The sequence below is a fragment of the Amphiura filiformis genome, chromosome 16 (assembly GCF_039555335.1).
Source record: "Amphiura filiformis chromosome 16, Afil_fr2py, whole genome shotgun sequence".
NCBI lineage: Eukaryota > Metazoa > Echinodermata > Ophiuroidea > Amphilepidida > Amphiuridae > Amphiura > Amphiura filiformis.
This window is the reverse complement of record NC_092643.1, coordinates 48226628-48246908: the sequence shown is the minus strand read 5'-3', so window position 1 is coordinate 48246908 and position 20281 is coordinate 48226628. Positions and strand designations below refer to the sequence as shown.

Genomic DNA, 20281 nt, shown 5'->3' with positions numbered 1-20281 from the left:
AACCATTTGTTATTGTACAAATGTATCTTTCAATCATACTTCGGGCAGGGGTTCACTTTCAAAGGAATTTCCTCAATCAGTATCAGCATAGATCATCTAAAATGGTATCAGTATAATATAATCACGCTGATCTTTTTTTTTTTTATTTTTACTGATATTGTGGTAAAAACACCAGAACACATTATTGCATGTTCGTGCATTTATAAAAAATAATACCACTACCAGCAACCATCATAAAAAATAGGAATAAAAAACACAGAAACATAAAAAAAAATAGCACGCTGTAAATTAATTATTATCTTCAGAAGACGGTCATGATTTAATATAGGGGGGTGTCATAGAATTTTTACACCAAAATATGGGATCGTATTTTTGTAATTGATATACACAGAAAGGGGGCTCGTACAAATTTTCCACACAACAGAGTGAGAGGGTACAATAATTTCAGTCCACAATAGGGGGTTCAAAATAATTGACATCGATATTCACGACCATCCAAAGAAAATGCGAGCAACAACATGAACAACAACAACAGAACAACAACAACAACAACATTATTGCGTGCTATCTGTTTTATAGAGGTTATTGTGTGAAATCGGAGGGGTTTGTTTTGGGCCCGGGGGGTGGGCAGTGACGGTATGTGCCTGTCAATAGGCCCTCTCTCATGTCTCTACAATTTAAATTGTAATTTGCATTTTTAATGAAACATGGTTTAATATTGTCATGATGGTAGATAGTAGATTATACTCTGCAGTGCATGTATAGTTAAAACGTCAGTCAAATATCAATTTTGTATTGGCAGAAATAAGCCTGAACAATTTAGCATGACTGAGTTAATTTTAAAAGTAATTTGCTTGGTTACCTTTATATTTTCCACAATGACTTTGTTTTAGTCCTAGCCTACATGCCTGGTTTAAATTTGAAGTTATTTATATTTGAAAATGTTACATGGAATATTGAGGAGCATGATAGCTCGTGATTGATTGGAGATATCATCGAGATCTTTTGTCATGGTCAGTCAGTGGCAGTGACATACACTCATACAGTCATGTTTTCGACATGACTTGAACTTGAAGCTTGAACTTTACATGACTTACCTTTTGCACTTGCAGCTTCATGATCCCGTTCATGATGCATGATCATGATGATGTGAATGATGAAAATACATAGAAACTTCGCATTGATGATATACATGTACTTACCGTGAAGATATCAATTAATTGAATATTCCACTGGCCATCTCAAGTTATGTGCACATGTTTACTTGCAGTAATAATCCGAGGTTAGAAACATTCGAACTCAAACATCAACATTGCAAAGTATGTTTACATTCCAAGTATAAATCATAATTTCCTGTGTGTTGACCTTAGCATGTAAATACTGTATTCCATGCACGTGTGCATGATTAAAACTTCGTATTTTTCTCCACAAAATAGTGATCAGACACTTGTATATATCCATCCCAGAGTCTCTCAGCATGGTCAGTAATTCTTATAATGATATTCCATTGATATTCCATTAGCATGATTACAAAGAAGAGTGAAAAAATGGTTACATCAGCTCAATTTTTACACAAACCCCAGCACAAACTTCTGTCAACGACATGCGATCCACTGATCCCCTCCAACCAGTTAAATTGGCCCCTGAACATGAATTTCAAATCATGAATAATTATGCAAATTTTAACCAGCTCTTGCAACACATCGTCAAATCCCGTGTTCTAATTGGTCAAAGGTTGTTGTTGAGCTGATGACGTACAATTCCAAGGGAAATTCCCAAAGGCTGATCCATTTTGTAAGGGGGTGATTTAAATACAAAGGAGTGATGTTTAACTTTTTTATTTATTTTATATCGCATAAATCGTAATATTTGACTTTTTTTCTTACAAATACGGTAATGAATGACAATAATAACTTTGTGCTATCTGTTTATAGGTTATTGTGTGAAAAATCGTCAGGGGTTTGTTTTGGGCCTCGATATTTTTCCTCGGGGGCTGACGCCCCCTCGGAAAAATATCTCGGCCCAAAACAAACCCCTCCGATTTCACACAATAACCTATAAACAGATAGCACGCAGTTATTATTGTCTAAATAATGTATATCTATATTAGTTTGTGAATATTGAGCGCGCTATTTATTGCAAAAGCAGACAATGGTGGTCGGTTGTAAAACATGACTTCAAATGCGGCAACAGCCAATTATGCAAGAGAGCCGAGATGCGTTTTTGTTCATTTTTTGCCCCGTTACAGAAAATATATTTCTCTGTGCTCGGGCTCCATCTTGTAACGCGAACATGTCAACCATAATACATGTAGTTTGATCAGCCCACAATAGGCGGGATATGTTAGGCTTTTACCACTACGCCCGCCAAAAAGTAGACCCACGTTAAGAGTGCTGTTAGCCCGGCTATTACCTGCCTGGTCTCAATTTTGTGTGTTAAAGCAAGTAGACAAAGTATAGGACTTAATAATTCGTGATGCTTCTAGCGATATGTCACAAGAAAATACTTTGATATTAATCCGCGATGTTATAAGGCCCGCTGATTTTGAGCTAATAAAAGTTTAAACCAACCGTTGTAAATACGCGAAGTGTATATTATAACATATCGTAGTCACACACGAAAAGTAGTGAAAAGAAAGTAATCTTGCGCCTTTTAGCTCCAGTTACACCGATTAATGGATTCTCAGCAAACCTGAGTGAGGGCGTCACAGACTAATATTTTTTTTTTTTTTTCCATGGAGGGCGTCTCGTATCGTTACCAAATTATATATGCTAAACAAAGCAGGCAAGCACATTGAGGCAAGTAGTTTGCCAGTATTCATACAACTATAACGAGGCTATGGCGTATCGTATTATTAACAGATTATTTTGTTAGAATTATTGTCAGAACACGGAGATAAAAATAGCATTGAAATAGAAATAGATGGATCAAGGACCAATGCGAATTATAGAAACAGTTCAAACAATAAAATAACTACACCTTTATCTTGACACTTCCTCATTTGCTCGCCCTATTCCTTTTTAAAGGAATGTTTATTCCAAGATGGCGCACATCTACTGCCAATTATTCGGACCCTTTCCAGCAAAAATACAGCTTATTTAGCCAAAGTCAACATGGGGTCATCGCAGATAATATTTTCCTAGCATATTGAGCTAACTCCTCAGCTACTTGGTTTTTCACAATATGATAGTAATGGAAAGAAATGACCAAATGTTCGACGTTTTTCGCCATTTTTTTTAAACGATGACATAAACATGCATCACTTCTTCCACAGGTAATACACTCCTACACAGGGCATGCCATCACATGTATCGCGCATTGGCTGTGTGACAGACCGCATTTGCGCAAACGTGTGGCTTATTCTATAGTATGTTATTACTTGAGAATCCTTGATGTTCTCATTAACCAAACACCGGTGCCATAAATGCAAGCAATGGTCAATGGTCAATGGTTTACCTCTAGTATTTGGATTGTCATACACGTCACAAATTTGTCCAGAATAACCAATAGCACATCTGAAAGATTCACACAGTTAGTAATCATTCATTAATACTTGCGCACTTGGTTTACGACACAGGATGTATTAAGCTGAATTGATACTCAGTCGCTTTTGCTGTTTTCCGAAATCTCACGAGTGCTCAGTGTTTACTTTCGTTTTCAGAGCATCAAGCCGATCAAATATACGAATCACCAAGGCAAAAATGATGTCGCTTTTGAAAGTTGAAGAAATCTCAACTTTCGAGTGATATCGTTCTTGACACGTTAATGCATCAACCAATCATTTCGTATCAACTGGATCTATTATTTTGCTAATTAATTTACCTTACTCGATTATTAACTTTCGTTGATGAATTAATTCAAAACATAATAATTATTGACAGCAATGGATGCTCTAAAAATGTATTTTGTGGTATTTAGAATATTTTACTTGTCGTCTGCAATCGTCTGCAGCCGTGATGAGTATAAATGCAAAAGCTGCGAGCGATATATAAATTCAGCTATATTATAGGGGCAAGGAATCCAATTACTTCACTGAAATTTTAGTGATTCAAGAGAGTGGTTCATTGTCTTATCATAAATAACGTACCGCTTGTCTTGAGTCACGGAAATTCCAGTGTAGTAATTGAATATATGAATACAAAAGCCACCTAAGTCCATACTTTGGCCAAATTGAGTTAAGCATGGGAAATTGTTGCTATACATAGGCCTGTCATATGCATGAAAGAACAACTCAAATTCATTCTCTGTGTCTATTGGGCATGTGAAAAATAGCATGTATGAAAGAATCACCCAATTCCATGATTTGAGTCTTGTAACACATTGATTGAAATCCAGTATGTATAAAAGTCCACTTGTAACACATTCATTGCTAGAGAATGACTTTTGAACAAAAAATGGGTTTAATAAAGGAAAGTGTGTGGTTTATATTACATGGCAGAATGCTTATCAACATTATACATACCTGTGTGCTTTATTTTGTATTATCTTACTAGTGGTAATCTCATTCTAACATTGTTGTCTTTGTATATGATTCAAACAACCACCTAAGTCCAAAATTTAAAATGAACCCCACGACGTCCCTGAAATGCTAATCATCATACCTAATACAGGTTAATCCACTCATTTGCACGTAAAACTTACCATATTGACCAGGTAAATCTAACTGAAGGAATTAAAATGATACACGGGTTTTTCTCTCAAAAAACTTCGCATGGACTTAGGTGGCTTTTGTATTCATGTATTCAATTGGATTCCTTGCCCCTATAATATACGTAACTTTTGTTACCAGTGTGTTATCATTTTTTGAGAAAAATGCAAAAATAGTCACAGATTTATCAAGGGGTGTAGTACCACCTTAACATTTTATCTTCTATTTCAGCCAAATAGATGTTAGTTTAAGGAGTCGGTCACCCACCTTCGCACGGTATTTTTGTGGGGCCTGAAAGCGCATCAGACATACAAAATTGGGTTCTGAATACGAGGAATATCCTTCTGATATCAAATAATTTTGAATTTTGAAATTCGCGATATAATACACAGTTTATGGCAAAATTTTAAAATTGATCTTTATAAATCTAAAGTTATGTACTTAAAGTGTATGTGGCTGGGAGGAAAAGTCGTCCATCATATGAAAAATTTGACCATTCGTATTGAATATATCCCAATATCTTCAATACGAAAGGTCAAAAATTTCAAATAATGGACGGCTTTTCATCCCAGCTACCAATTTACTTCGAGGATTATTAACTATCAACAAATATAATTTTTAATTATTTGTTAATAAATTTGATATTTCTCGTATTCAGAATGCAACTTGATGTGTCTGATGTGCTCTAAGATCCCATAAAAATACTGTGCAAACGTCGCTATCGGAGCCCTTAAAATAAATCATTTGGTTAAACTGTAGCATACCCCAAAATAAGTAAGACTGTCAATTTTGACAACTAAATACATAATAACTAACTTTTATAGGAACTTCATGACTGCAAGTGTGGTTATCTTTGACGTTGATATAAGACCACATGAAGACCCGGCCTAAATTAACAACAACCTGTTTCTGTGTCAACGTAATTTGACAGGCAAGTTGTGAAATAAAAATATGACCTGTCCTATATGGACACGGGGAACAACCTGTTTTTGTGTCTACCTAATTCACAGGTAGAATACTACAAGGTGGTGAACTCAAAATGTGAAGTGAAAATACAAGCTTTCAATAAGGCAGAGGTACCGTAATGGCTAACTCAATTAAATCTATAGAGGAGCAATTACGGTAATAGTACACAAATATATGTCGGTTCTTCAACGGAAATTGAAACTAGAGACGATGTCCAAGTTTGGGAGACATTTTTTGACACTATATTGGGAAACTGTTCAAAGTCCAGTTTTACAAACGAAAGGGAGAACTTTTTCACAAAATGTAATTATACTTACACGCAGGAATATCCAGAGGTTGTTGAAGCAACACAGACACCACCATTGAGACAATAATCAAGAGGACAACCATCATCTATTAGAAATGGTGTAAATTATTAGGTTATTAATGAAGACTGCACAAAAAGTAACGCAGCTGCTATAGATACGCCTATAACATCAGAACTAATGGTAGTGTAGCCCGTCTACCAGGTTTCTGTTTTCATGCTTTGGTCAAATTTGGTGCCCAATGGATCCGCTTAGATACATGCTCAATTCTTGTGTACATGTATGCTTCAAATCCATAGGTTAATACTGATTCAACTGTAGCAGCAAATAATCGGAACTTGAATTTCCATGGGAGAGTTGACCTCCAGATTTTTTAAGCTGTTACATACCCTCCATGCAGCTTCTTTTTACGTCTTTTGGGTGTTTGCCATCCATGCACCTAGATACTTGAAGTCGCTCACTTCTTCTAGTTTGGTGCCATTGTTTGTTTTGAGAGATATATTTTGCTAATCGAAAGACATGAACTTTGTTTTCAAAACATTCATTTTGATATAATGATGTATATTCATACGTAGCGGTAAACGTAAATAGAAAGCAAATTTATACTTCTACGCTACTCAAATTTGGTACACTCACCGGAGCGCTTTCACCGGGCACACCGTCATCATCCCTATATCTTCGTGTTAAAAATTGCCGTGGTAGTACGATAAATCCTCACGTTTTTCAACAACTACGCATGGTGATTTTGTTCGAGATAGGCCGTGCGACTCAGGCTATGCATACAATTTGAGATTTTGAGAGCCGGCCATACTGTTTCTATTCTATGTTTTACGATTTTCGCATGATCAGTATATGGCTGGCCGTAACCGCCACAACGTGGAGCTGCTACGCGTAGCTTACTTTTCGCTTCGCGGAGCTAAATTGACCAATCATGTTAGATCTTTTCATTACGCGGAGCCAGTTGATGCATCATCGTTCCAGAGAGAGAAAACTCTTGCCAAAATTAATGTTTACTATGTGGATTTTAAATGAATCGAATGTAAATAAACCACCAACAGTTGTACAGGATCAATACCATTGTTTGATTAGTGTATAGTCAATGTTACCTTGCATGCATGTGCCATGTGTGTGGCGTGTTTGTTTGTTTGTCTACTGTGTCAGGCCAGGATCACTGACACCCACGGTACTGATACTGTCATACTATCACGATGATCATATTGTTGAATGTTGTTGACTTTAAAATAATCATGATGCAGTCATGTCTACAGTAGAATTCACCACGACCTTTGAAGGACTTAAACCCCATTAAAAGCTATTAAACCAAGATAACACTCAATGAAAACAGCTCAACTATGTTACATCAGATCTTCTCTGGTTAAAGACACACTGCACTTGTGTCTGTTTTACCTGTGCAATGAACAATGAGCTGGTATTATAGTTTCAGTTGGGTGAATGATTATAAAGCGAACGCAAGGTAACAATACTGTCTGGGCTTTTGTTTACGAAATGAGACAATAGTCTGCTTATTGTTAACCAGTGTTCTTGAAAATGAGAAGCATAATGGTTTACAGACTTAACACGGTTTAGAAATAATTTGTTCATATTTTTTGGTGTTATCTGTCGTTTACATATCCTTCCTAAAACACAAAAGTACCAATATTTCCAAACACCTAAATTAGCTAAAAATTTAGGAAATGTTACAAAACTATATTTTCTAGAATTTCAGAGAATACTTTAAATATTGACTGGTTATTTTTTACACAGTGACGTCATATAGGCAATGGCATAATACTTCTAACATACACTAGGTCACGCGTCAATGGTGAGCGCACTGAGTATTGTGTATAGGAAAACGGGCAGTACCGTAACTACAGTATGTATGGCCTACTACTAGTATATAAAGTAAATCCGAACTGGTTTGCTGAAGGTCGAATTCCGCAGACCACGCCGCGCAAGATGTACAAATCAGCTCCCGGCGATACACTGCAGATCGCAGAATTGTGTGCATGGTTTACCACCACTCTGCCTCGCTATATAGTTGTGTACAATACTGTATGAGTTTCTTGTGAGTGCATGTCCATCTGAATAATAAGTCGGTTCGTACTTTTCATAAATTACTTTTTGAATCATAACTATCGTGACCGAGGATATCTTGCAACTACGTGAAGCTCGTCTGGCAAATTCTTAATGACTAAATTCGCTTCACGTAATGAGTAAGTCGTACTTGATTGGTCAGTTTTACCTCCGAGTAATGAAAAACTCTAACATGATTGGTCAATTTGGCTCCACGGAACAAAAAGTCAGCTACGCGTAGCAGCTCCACGTTGTGGCGGTTGCGGCCTACCATATCAGTATCCCATATGATATTTCTATTGTAAGAACATTTTATTTGTTGTCACGTAAATCACAGGTTTCGTTTAAATGTACTAACTGGAAATTAAATGTACTAATTAGTGAGGACCGGTATTTTGCTGTGGATATGTTTAACTGCAATTTTGATGTAAAACATTTGAAATCCTGAGTAAAAATTTTGATAATATTTAACTCTTTGAGAAAATTATTTTATAAAGGAATGCTGGTAAAACCAGGTGCAATACAATGTACATTATTGACACACTATCACGCTCTTTATCTTCGTCAATAATAGAATAATCGATTTCAATCGAATTGAATGCATGAGTTTGTAGTTGACTACTGAGCGACCTAAGCGATCGATTGCTAGCCAATCAGATAGAACTCCTTTTCTTGCGTTCAGTGAAATACCACTCGCCTGTCGCTCACTACCACTCGCCCGTCGCTCACCAACGGAGTATTAAATTTATATTTATCGTATAGGACGTCGACGGTGTGCCGGGTCAACCGGCGTCTTCAGCGGATGTTATTGCTCTGAAGATTGTTGTTGCTAGTGATGTAGTACTAGGACACCTCCGATGACGTCACAGATGTTGATGACGTCAAACTTGAAGATGTTGTGCCGCCCCCTCGGTTCCGGGGGGTCAGGACGTTTGACGTCATCAACATCTGTGACGTAGAAGTATAAATTTGCTTTCTATTCATTTTGATGTTAACTCTTTCAACAGATGACTTTAATTGCATTAGAGCACTTCAGGTCCTTCTCAATACCGCCACAAAGAGGGTAAGGAGGTCTCACTTGCATAGTGTGTATAAACAGCTCAGTTTCTCCATCCGGTGAAACTACTTTTGCCTGGTTATTTTCACACACTGATCCGTATACGGGTTTGCGCTACAGCGCTTACGATGCTTACGGTCACAGATAAGCGTCTATGATCACGATACAAAATAGTATGAGATTGCAAATTTTCCCATGAACCCAATGTGTATCAACTTTTTTGAACCTTTTAGTATGAAACGGAAAATACGCAGATATATAGGTGAAATAGGGCCGAATTTTTCTGCCCCAACACACCCAAAAAGGTCACGTGTATGGTCCACTTTTGAAGACTGTTGGCAAGACTAACATCGCTACCGGAAGTGACATAACTTCCTGCCAGTCATCAGCTGTTGGATCAGCACAACAACACTAAGCTTTGATAAAGTCAGTGGCTCACTGACCAGCTGACGAAACTGTCAGCAAGAAAAACTAGTAAGTTTTCTTCAAATTGGTTTTGACAAAAGAAAAACTCTCTTAATTCGTTAAGGGGGTACTACACTATTTTTGCATTTTTCTCAAAAACTAATAACACACTGGTAACAAAAGTTATGTATATTATTGGGGCAAGGAATCCAATTACTCAAGACAAGCGGATCAGTATATATGGTATCTTATTTCTTATCATAAATAACGAACCGCTTGTCTTGGGTCACTGAAATTTCAGTGTAGTAACTGGATTCCTTGCCCCTATAATATACATAACTTTTGTTACCACTGTGTTATTAGTTTTTGAGAAAAATGCAAAAATAGACACAAATTTATCCAGGGGTGTAGTACCCCCTTAATTACCAAACCTGATGAATTTGTTTCAAGAACCAAATAATGCAATATGAGTTATTATTTGAGTCCTATTATGTAATCAGTTTGACCTTGAAGTCCACAATGTCAGCCAATGACTATTAATACCTACTCCCTATTGCAGAATAATACAGCACTAATTTTTTGGGATAAAAAAATATTATCGTGTTTTGCCAAATGAACATAGCTAAATCATAATCCTTTAGTTAGTCCTAACTGACAATAAAACTTAAGTTTTAATATTTGGCCAATTTTTGGAAATAAGGGCCAAAAACATTCGTTTTAGGGTGTTTTTCGTATGCTGTGACAATCAAGCCTTTGGCTAAGACTAATATCAGGTTATGCATTCTAGTTTTTGAAAAAGACCTTTCATTTTTATAACCAATTATCTAATTACCAAAAAGTGGAAATTAGAGCAAAATTGGGGCATCTACTCAAGATTTTGAATACTTAGACTTGTTCCAAGTCTTTGATTTTTGTGACTTAGGCTAGATCCGTGGGACTTAGACTAGATCCTCAAGTAGAGTTAGACGCTGCATTCTTAAATTCCCGTTAGCATTAAATTTGTATTGCCCAGCGGCTCCGCGCAATGTAAAAACCTGAATTTATTGCATAAGAAGAAATAAAAATTTTAAAAAAGGATTCCAGCTGTGTAAACATTAAATGGGTGTAGAAATTGTTCTCCAATATTAATAAATTTAAACAAACATACGGGATATAATGAACCTTTGACATGACGCCATGATTTTATTAGTCGTTTAATATACCACCTATACCGTATGTAATAATATCAATTTGTAATTATATTTTGCATCTTAAGGGCTGGGGTATGAACGTTTGGACGGTATTTATTTGGGGACATTAGAGCACATCAGACATATCGAATTGCATTCTAAATACGAAGAATGTCATTCTGATATCAAATAATTTTGATTTTTGAAATTCGCAATTTAATACACATTTTATGGCAAATCATTAAAATTGATATTTTTGATATTTAATAGTACTTGAAGTGAACTTTATAAATCTGATGATTTATACTTAAAGTGTATGTAGGTGGGATGAAAAGCCGACGATCAATTGAAAATTTTGACCTTTCGTATTGAAGATATGGATTTTTTTCCCAAAACACCAAAAAAATTAGGTCTTTTTGGGAAAAAAATCCATATCTTCAATATGAAAGGTCAAAATTTTCAATTGACCGTCGGCTTTTCCTCCTGCTACATATACTTTAAGAATATATCATTAGATTTATATAATTCACTTCGAGGACTGTTATATATCAAAAATTTGAAAAATATCAAATTTTTATAATTTGTCATAAAATTTGTATTATATTGTGATTTTCAAAACATGAAAATTATTTGATATCAGAAAGACATGCTTCGTATTCAGAATGCAATTCGATAGGTCTGAGGTGCTCTCATGTCGCACAAAAAATACTGTCGAAACGCAATAAACGCTCATTTTAGATCCCTTAAATGCGCAATAAATATGCACAAACAAATACTAATCTTCAAGATATAAAGCTTTAGAAAACCTCAATTCGTGTTCACACGGTCGGACATAAGTGAGTTATTACCGGTAATAGGCGACTTATGATTTCACACCACCAAATAGTATATATGGTTGTGCGCCCTTGAATTTCACTTCTCAGACAATTTTAAGCATTAAAATGAGCAGAAATTTGCATAATTTTAGCCAAATTTGGATTGGTCATGATTAGTAATATTAATTCCTGCAAGTGTACCACAGATCGGAGAGATCGAATAACTTTTAATGATTTTAAGCAGCCTTTTCTTTACAGAAACACCGGCATGGTTTTGCCTGAAAAATAGGTAATTCCCAGACATCGTAGACTTTGAGGGCCAGTCGTAAAAAATAATGACGGTCAACCTATATTTTTTCCCAGCCAGAGGGATCAGGCAAGGGCTGATTTCAACCATCATAGCTGTCGCTTAAAACTGAGTCGCTCCTGTGAAGAAAAAATGACGTTTTCTTAAGGCAAATTTAGCACATATCTCTATGGGACTCTGATTTGGTGGTGTGAGATCTGAATGGAGCTGTGTGTGAGTCTCAACTTTTGATTGAGCAAGTTAGCCCTGTGCCTAATTCGTGTTTGGATTCACCGAAGAAGTGCATTGACTGAATTTATGTAATTAAAGGCTAAAATTGAAGAGAACTGCAACATTTGCTACTAATATACCAGTGCTAAGGTGCGTTTATGACCCAAAATGTGTGTTTGAGTGAAAGATTCCATTTCGTAGAGTGACTTAGGCCCATGCAATGTAATCATAATATTTTGTAAGCTTACATCATCAATGGCATGCACTGACTGAGTGCCAGATAGAGAAGACATTGCAGTATGGTGCTAGGGTACTGGTCGGAACTCATGAAATAGGCGCCTGGATCAGGTAAGCTTACGGTTTGTGTGTTGGTGGGGGGGTAGGCTAAGCTTATGATTCCACTGCTGGTAACCCAGGTAATGTTTACAATCATGATGGTATGCAATGACTCAGTGCCAGATGTAGAAGACATCAGTATATGGTGGCACGTGGGCTAGGGCACTGGTTGGAGATCATAAAATGTATCCATGGATCAGGAAAGCTTATGGGGGGGGGTAGACTTAAGATTTCACTAATAGGCCATATAATTCAACACTTATAATTCAGACATTGTGGTCATGTTTTTCTTTGTTTTTGTGTGTCTGACTGGTTACTTGTCCCTCTTGACTGTAAATTGCTGAAAGCCTAAGTCTTGGTGAATTTTTAACATGGTAATCACAATGCTATCTTCAGTAGATAGCAGATGTCACAGACACAATGATTCTGCTTGAAAAAAATTAACCAGCTTCTTGCTCAAATTATGCTAAAAATAAGTTAATTAGATTAAAATAGTCTGAAATTAAGGATAATCAGAAACATGTTGCATCATTCAGATTTCACACCACCAAATAGTATATATGGTTGTGCGCCCTTGAATTTCACTTCTCAGAAAAACCCATTGATTCTGAATTTAAGCATTAAATGAGTAGAAATTTGCATAATTTTAGCCAAATTTGGATTGGTCATGATTAGTAATATTAATTCCTGCAAGTGTACCACAGATGGGAGAGATCGAATAACTTTTAATGATTTTAAGCAGCCTTTTCTTTACAGAAACACCGGCATGGTTTTGCCTGAAAAATAGGAAATTCCCAGACATCGTAGACTTTGAGGGCCAGTCGTAAAAAATAATGACGGTCAACCTATATTTTTTTCCCAGCCAGAGGGATCAGGCAAGGGCTGATTTCAACCATTATAGCTGTCGATTAAAAGTGAGTCGCTCCTGTGAAGCAAGAATGACGTTTTCTTAAGGCAAATTTAGCACATATCTCTATGGGACTCTGATTTGGTGGTGTGAGATCTTATAACCGATAATAGGGACTTATTACCGGTATTAAGTGACTTAAGTCCGACCGTGTGAACACGACTTCAAATAACATGTCACTAAGCAGATCATAGGTGCTGGTTTTGTCCTATTGTATTTGTTCATTTGTGTATGAAGAGATTCTTTTAATGGGGCACAACTCCGTCGGTTTCAGGGCGTAGTTCATTGAACTCAGCGGGCTCCTATATTTGAAGTGCTTTTATACTATTTCAAAACGGATCGTGGCGATTGCATTGAACGTGTTTATAGTGAGCCAGATTATCCGGTATTAAGAGTATATTAGCGTATAGACGAATCCAATTTCACGCATTCCAACACCTCATTGGCAGCCAAAGCTGGGTCCCCGTCGGCTCCATCACACCTAAAATGTGAAATGATGCGGCCTTGGAGGGTATTTTAAACTGCATTCTATCACCCGTGTTACAACGTAGACAAAAGAATGATGACAGTTTACAACACAATAGAATCTAACATCGGATTTTAAGCGGGTTTAATCCACCCAATTGGGCAGTCACAACACCAGTTTGGTGCTGCGGGTACCCAATAATGGCCGACCAAATCCTGACCATGACTTCGTCTATAAGTACTGCGAAATCAACTGTTATTGCAATATAATCTTTCCGTATACAGCCACTATAAACACGCTCATTGAAAACCTAATAAATAATTTCAATATTCGCAAACCACCGAGATTCGATATCGGTTTGCGTTGTAAATGAACACGTAAATAAGAGTGGCAGGGGGTTGAGGGTATCCTGAACAACCATGGTAACAGTTGAAGGTGCCGCTAAAGCCTTTGCGAATGAAACTGACGCTACGTCATTGTTGATGCGCACTTAGATACTGCGCACACAGTGCACGCTAGACGTAAAGGTGGTGATCTGAGCATCGACGGTGACGTAGTCCCGGTTTCTTTTCAAAACATTTTGGGAATGACAAAAAACATGAACACCTACCTATACAAGTACCTCCAGTTAGTTGAAATCTCGGATCTGTACATTCGCAGTGGTAACTTCCGTTAGTATTTACGCAGGTAAGTAGCGGGTCCGCGCAAACATTAGGGAGGGTGCATTCGTCAACGTCTAATAATCAAAAGTAGTAAAAAGAGATGACTAGAGAAAAATCAGCCACTATAAGTGAATATATAAATAAATAAGTATAAGAAAAGCCTTGCAATTACACGCAATACCTTTACAGTGTAGTTAAAGCAGCACTTCTATTTAATCTAAATTCGTGATCATTTCATTTCACTTCGCGATTTACAGCCTCATCTTCCCAACGTTCTACAATAAAGTTGAGATTTTCATATCATCAAAAATATAACACTCCGTGTATAGAATGTTAAGGTCATGCCTTCCATAGGGGGTGTATGGATTTCAACTGAAATAGCCCGATGTGTAAGCAATTACCTCTATAGAGCCGTACAACATGTCAATATCTTACCATTCTCACAATTGGTGCCAGTGAACTGTTTTGGGCATGAACATTCGTCACGATTAATACATATTCCACCATTCTGACACGGTCTGTCACATTGAGCTGTAAAGGAAAACCAAGGAGGGCAGAAAACAAAAACAAATAAGGCTAATAAAAAGTCTGAAAAGCGTTAACTGATCATGATGTGTAACTCGAAAAAAATCTATAAAAAATACATTGATGGATAAAGTAAAATATATTGCGTTAAATGTTAGAGGTATTAGAGATAAAACAAAAACATAGGCCGTTTTTAAATGGATAAATAACCATAAACCAAACACCTGTTTCTTGTCCGAAACATATATCATTCGTGATAATGTTAATACGGATTGGACTGGTTTCTGTTACCATTTTTTACGGAATTCAACATGCTAAGGGCGCAAGTCGTGGCGTCTCTATCCTAGTAAAAAACAATATACCGTTCACACTTCTAGACGAAATAATGAGTCAAGATGGAAGAAAACTAATTGTTAATTGTGACATAGGTGGAAATACATTTTCACCGATTTCAATATATGCACCAATAGTAAAAACGAGAGGGTAAATTTTTTTGCTGATGTTAAACGTTGTCTTAATAATATTGAATTGTATAATATAATAATGGATGGAGACTTTAACACAGTGGTTGACAAACATCTTGATAAAAAAAATAGTCAGGTTGCAGATGATACCACCATTTTTATAAAAGACGCTAATTCGACCTAAGAAGCTATCCGTTTTTCTAAAGTTTCTGGGCTTAAATTAAATTTGACAAAAGCTGATATCTTGTTGAAGGAAGATCCAATTCAAACAGAAATGGTGCAACTCCCTTGTTGTATACTTTGGACTTGACAGCTGGATATTCAAAAACTAAATTAGGAATCAAAGCTACAATGCTGGCCATAAGTGTTGGGACGGTTTGATAGGGTAATGTAAATAAGCCCCCCACTCCCCCCGATCAATGTTGAATCCTACTTTTTTGGTCACACGCGCCTAGTGGCACCCAACATTGATTGGTGTGGAAGGGGGAGGATTGGGGTGTTAGGAAAGGCTTTAGGCTTGTCACCAAAGAAACCTCCATTTTATCACGTTAACAATAACGGAAATAAGGCCATAATATAGTGTACGTTTTCCGTAAGTGTCCCAACACATTTTGGCCATGGTTGTATTTGAAAAGTTGAAAAAAATCATCTAATTTCAGTTTTTTGCTTATAACTCAAAAAGTAATTATGATATTGACACCAAATTTGGAGCAGTAAGAGATCCTATAATTATGCTTGACCACAAAAAATATAAATGGCTACATTTTAAATTTAGGGACTGGTCACTTAAAAAGTCTTAAAGCCATATTTTTGGCCATGTTGAAGTTCACTATTCGTCACTTTAACTGTCAAAAAGTTAGGTTTTAAAATGACAAATTATTGTTTCCACCAATTAAAATCTTATATTAAAGTTATAGAAGAAAATAAAAGTTATCACAACATCTCGTGATCAAAAAACAAATAAAGGAATCGAACCCATGCACACTTGTTTTTCCAATTTAATGCTGTCTACCTCAATTGAAGTAACGGAGCAAATCAACTTGTTAGCATTAATTTAGACTACATACAATAATGGATGAACAAGTACAGTGTGTTAGCTCAGTTGATGCTCTGCTTTTATTTGTGATCTTATTTATGAAAAAAATCCTACACATTTTCATTTCAACAGAAATTCAGTGATAGGAGAAATTATTTATTTTAAAAAAAAAAAAAAAAAAAAATAAAAAATTAAATAGTTAGGAATTGAACTCGGACTTTTTGAGTACAAGACAGACAACTTATCAACTGAGCTAACATGTTCAAGTGACTCGTAAACTGAATCAAGAGATAGTAGTGATTCTCTTTTATTATAGTACATACCGTGACATGAACTCAAGCATGTCCGCATTCAGTCTCGTTCCTAAAGTAAGACTAATCATGAAATTTAAATATATCGTATGGACTTTGTATTAAGGATGCGACGGTAAACCAACGAAACACCATCATGACCATACACACATGAATGCATCCCATCGATAAACCATTGCTATAAAGTCTGATCATAGTCAATTGCTTTTATTCTAAGAATACGGTGGTATATCGTGGATTCATGGCGTTATGTTTTACAAATCGACACAATATTTTCACAACAATATGGATTACCGATATGATCATTTCAGAAATTCAACTTATTTAGCACAATATTGTCAATTTAAATATCATGATTAATTTGACACTTGTCAATAAACAAAACCATACGAACACCAGTGGTCTCCGATAGCTCAATTGGTTAGCGCGCTGGTCATCTCCAATAGACAGCGCGGGTTCGACTCCATCCAATTTTTTTTTTTTTTTTTTTGTTATAATTATTTCGTGACAATTTTCTTTCAAATTACTTTGCAGACGAACAAACTCCTTTTTCAAATAAAATGCAAAATGTCACTATTATGGGCATTTATTGTGGCTTCTTAGTATTATATACTGCGTTTGTTGTGTTATATAGGTAATGTTGTATCATGAAGATCATTCACCTTTTGTTGTAACTTATCTCTAAATCATGAACTATTATATTTACTAGTATTCATCCTTAAAATCGCCATGACCTATGCTGAATCCATGAATCACGGATACCAAAAATAATGTATATGCTTTGACCTGCTAATTTGCATCAAACAAAATGACCACAAAAATAATTAGAGTTTTACATACTAATTTAATGATTTTGGTGGTTATTTTGTTTTTATGCAAATTAGAATGTCAAAACATTACAATTATTTATGGTATCCATGATTGTTGGATTCAGCATACTCAAATTGACTTTAAAAACATAGATACCGTTTTTAACTAAAAAATGCACCTAAGACTTCTATTTCTCAGCAGGAAGTCGACTAGTCTAATAGGATATGAAGGTGAATAGTCAATGATGTTTGCTATCTTCTGAAGATGAAATTCTGATTTAGGAATTATGTGTAATGGTATAATAATTACTCTTTTTATGTGCTATGTTATTTTTCAAACGTAAGTTTCTTTGAAAGCGCTTTAATAGATTTCAGTCATAAAACGTAATTTAAGCCCACTCCTGCCGACTATAATTATATTTACACGATATACTTGTTGCAAATACCACATACGTTTTTGATGCAAACGATGACAATTATTAAAGTTTGTTATTTAGTCTAAAAATTAGCTTTTTTTAATTTAAGTATTATTTTTTGTCCAAAGTCACTCTTTTAAAAGACTTCAATCAATTCCTGTCAACAAATATTATGTATTTCTGGCGACTAAATCACTACTCTTTCAAAATAAAACGTCATTTTATTCAAAATACGTAGTTCACGTAGGCTAATAATGTACAGCACGCCCTGTAAAATACATGATATTGCATATAAAAAGTGACCGTATTGTTATATCACGTGAGGAAAATCCAATAGTTTTTATATAAGTGAAAAAATAAACAGTTTCTCCATTTTCATGTAAAATTTGATGAAAATCCAAGCTATGGTTGAGGAGATATGGGCCAAAACACACACATTTAAAATTGGATTTTTGTAGCTTAGAGACAATGCTGGCCATAAGTGTTGGGACGGTTTGATAGGGTAATGTAAATAAGCCCCCCACTCCCCCCGATCAATGTTGAATCCTACTTTTTTGGTCACACGCGCCTAGTGGCACCCAACATTGATTGGTGGGGAAGGGGGGGATTGGGGTGTTAGGAAAGGCTTTAGGCTTGTCACCAAAGAAACCTCCATTTTATCACGTTAACAATAACGGAAATAAGGCCATAATATAGTGTACGTTTTCCGTAAGTGTCCCAACACATTTTGGCCATGGTTGTATTTGAAAAGTTGAAAAAAAATCATCTAATTTCAGTTTTTTGCTTATAACTCAAAAAGTAATTATGATATTGACACCAAATTTGGAGCAGTAAGAGATCCTATAATTATGCTTGACCACAAAAAATATAAATGGCTACATTTTAAATTTAGGGACTGGTCACTTAAAAAAGCTTAAAGCCATATTTTTGGCCATGTTGAAGTTCACTATTCGTCACTTTAACTGTCAAAAGTTAGGTTTTAAAATGACAAATTATTGTTTCCACCAATTAAAATCTTATATTAAAGTTATAGAAGAAAATAAAAGTTATCACAACATCTCGTGATCAAAAACAAATAAAGGAATCGAACCCATGCACACTTGTTTTTCCAATTTAATGCTGTCTACCTCAATTGAAGTAACGGAGCAAATCAACTTGTTAGCATTAATTTAGACTACATACAATAATGGATGAACAAGTACAGTGTGTTAGCTCAGTTGATGCTCTGCTTTTATTTGTGATCTTATTTATGAAAAAAATCCTACACATTTTCATTTCAACAGAAATTCAGTGATATGAGAAATTATTTATTTTAAAAAGAAAGCAAAAAAAATAAAAAATTAAATAGTTAGGAATTGAACTCGGACTTTTTGAGTACAAGACAGACAACTTATCAACTGAGCTAACATGTTCAAGTGACTCGTAAACTGAATCAAGAGATAGTAGTGATTCTCTTTTATTATAGTACATACCGTGACATGAACTCAAGCATGTCCGCATTCAGTCTCGTTCCTAAAGTAAGACTAATCATGAAATTTAAATATATCGTATGGACTTTGTATTAAGGATGCGACGGTAAACCAACGAAACACCATCATGACCATACACACATGAATGCATCCCATCGATAAACCATTGCTATAAAGTCTGATCATAGTCAATTGCTTTTATTCTAAGAATACGGTGGTATATCGTGGATTCATGGCGTTATGTTTTACAAATCGACACAATATTTTCACAACAATATGGATTACCGATATGATCATTTCAGAAATTCAACTTATTTAGCACAATATTGTCAATTTAAATATCATGATTAATTTGACACTTGTCAATAAACAAAACCATACGAACACCAGTGGTCTCCGATAGCTCAATTGGTTAGCGCGCTGGTCATCTCCAATAGACAGCGCGGGTTCGACTCCATCCAATTTTTTTTTTTTTTTTGTTATAATTATTTCGTGACAATTTTCTTTCAAATTACTTTGCAGACGAACAAACTCCTTTTTTCAAATAAAATGCAAAATGTCACTATTATGGGCATTTATTGTGGCTTCTTAGTATTATATACTGCGTTTGTTGTGTTATATAGGTAATGTTGTATCATGAAGATCATTCACCTTTTGTTGTAACTTATCTCTAAATCATGAACTATTATATTTACTAGTATTCATCCTTAAAATCGGCATGACCTATGCTGAATCCATGAATCACGGATACCAAAAATAATGTATATGCTTTTACCTGCTAATTTGCATCAAACAAAATGACCACAAAAATAATTAGAGTTTTACATACTAATTTAATGATTTTGGTGGTTATTTTGTTTTTATGCAAATTAGAATGTCAAAACATTACAATTATTTATGGTATCCATGATTGTTGGATTCAGCA

At 35.5% G+C, this 20281-nt stretch overlaps 1 protein-coding gene across 1 annotated transcript in view; it reads right to left on the bottom strand.

Annotated features, from left to right (window-relative positions):
* The window catches only part of LOC140136114 (uncharacterized), a 42667-nt gene that overhangs the window by 3219 nt on the left and 19167 nt on the right, over positions 1 to 20281 (bottom strand). Inside the window, exons 4-7 of the mRNA XM_072157820.1 lie at positions 14762 to 14857; positions 14275 to 14400; positions 5932 to 6007; positions 3457 to 3515 (exon numbers count right to left, since the gene is read on the bottom strand). Coding sequence (XP_072013921.1) covers positions 3457 to 3515; positions 5932 to 6007; positions 14275 to 14400; positions 14762 to 14857 — 357 coding nt within the window. The remainder of the gene's footprint in view (positions 1 to 3456; positions 3516 to 5931; positions 6008 to 14274; positions 14401 to 14761; positions 14858 to 20281) is intronic.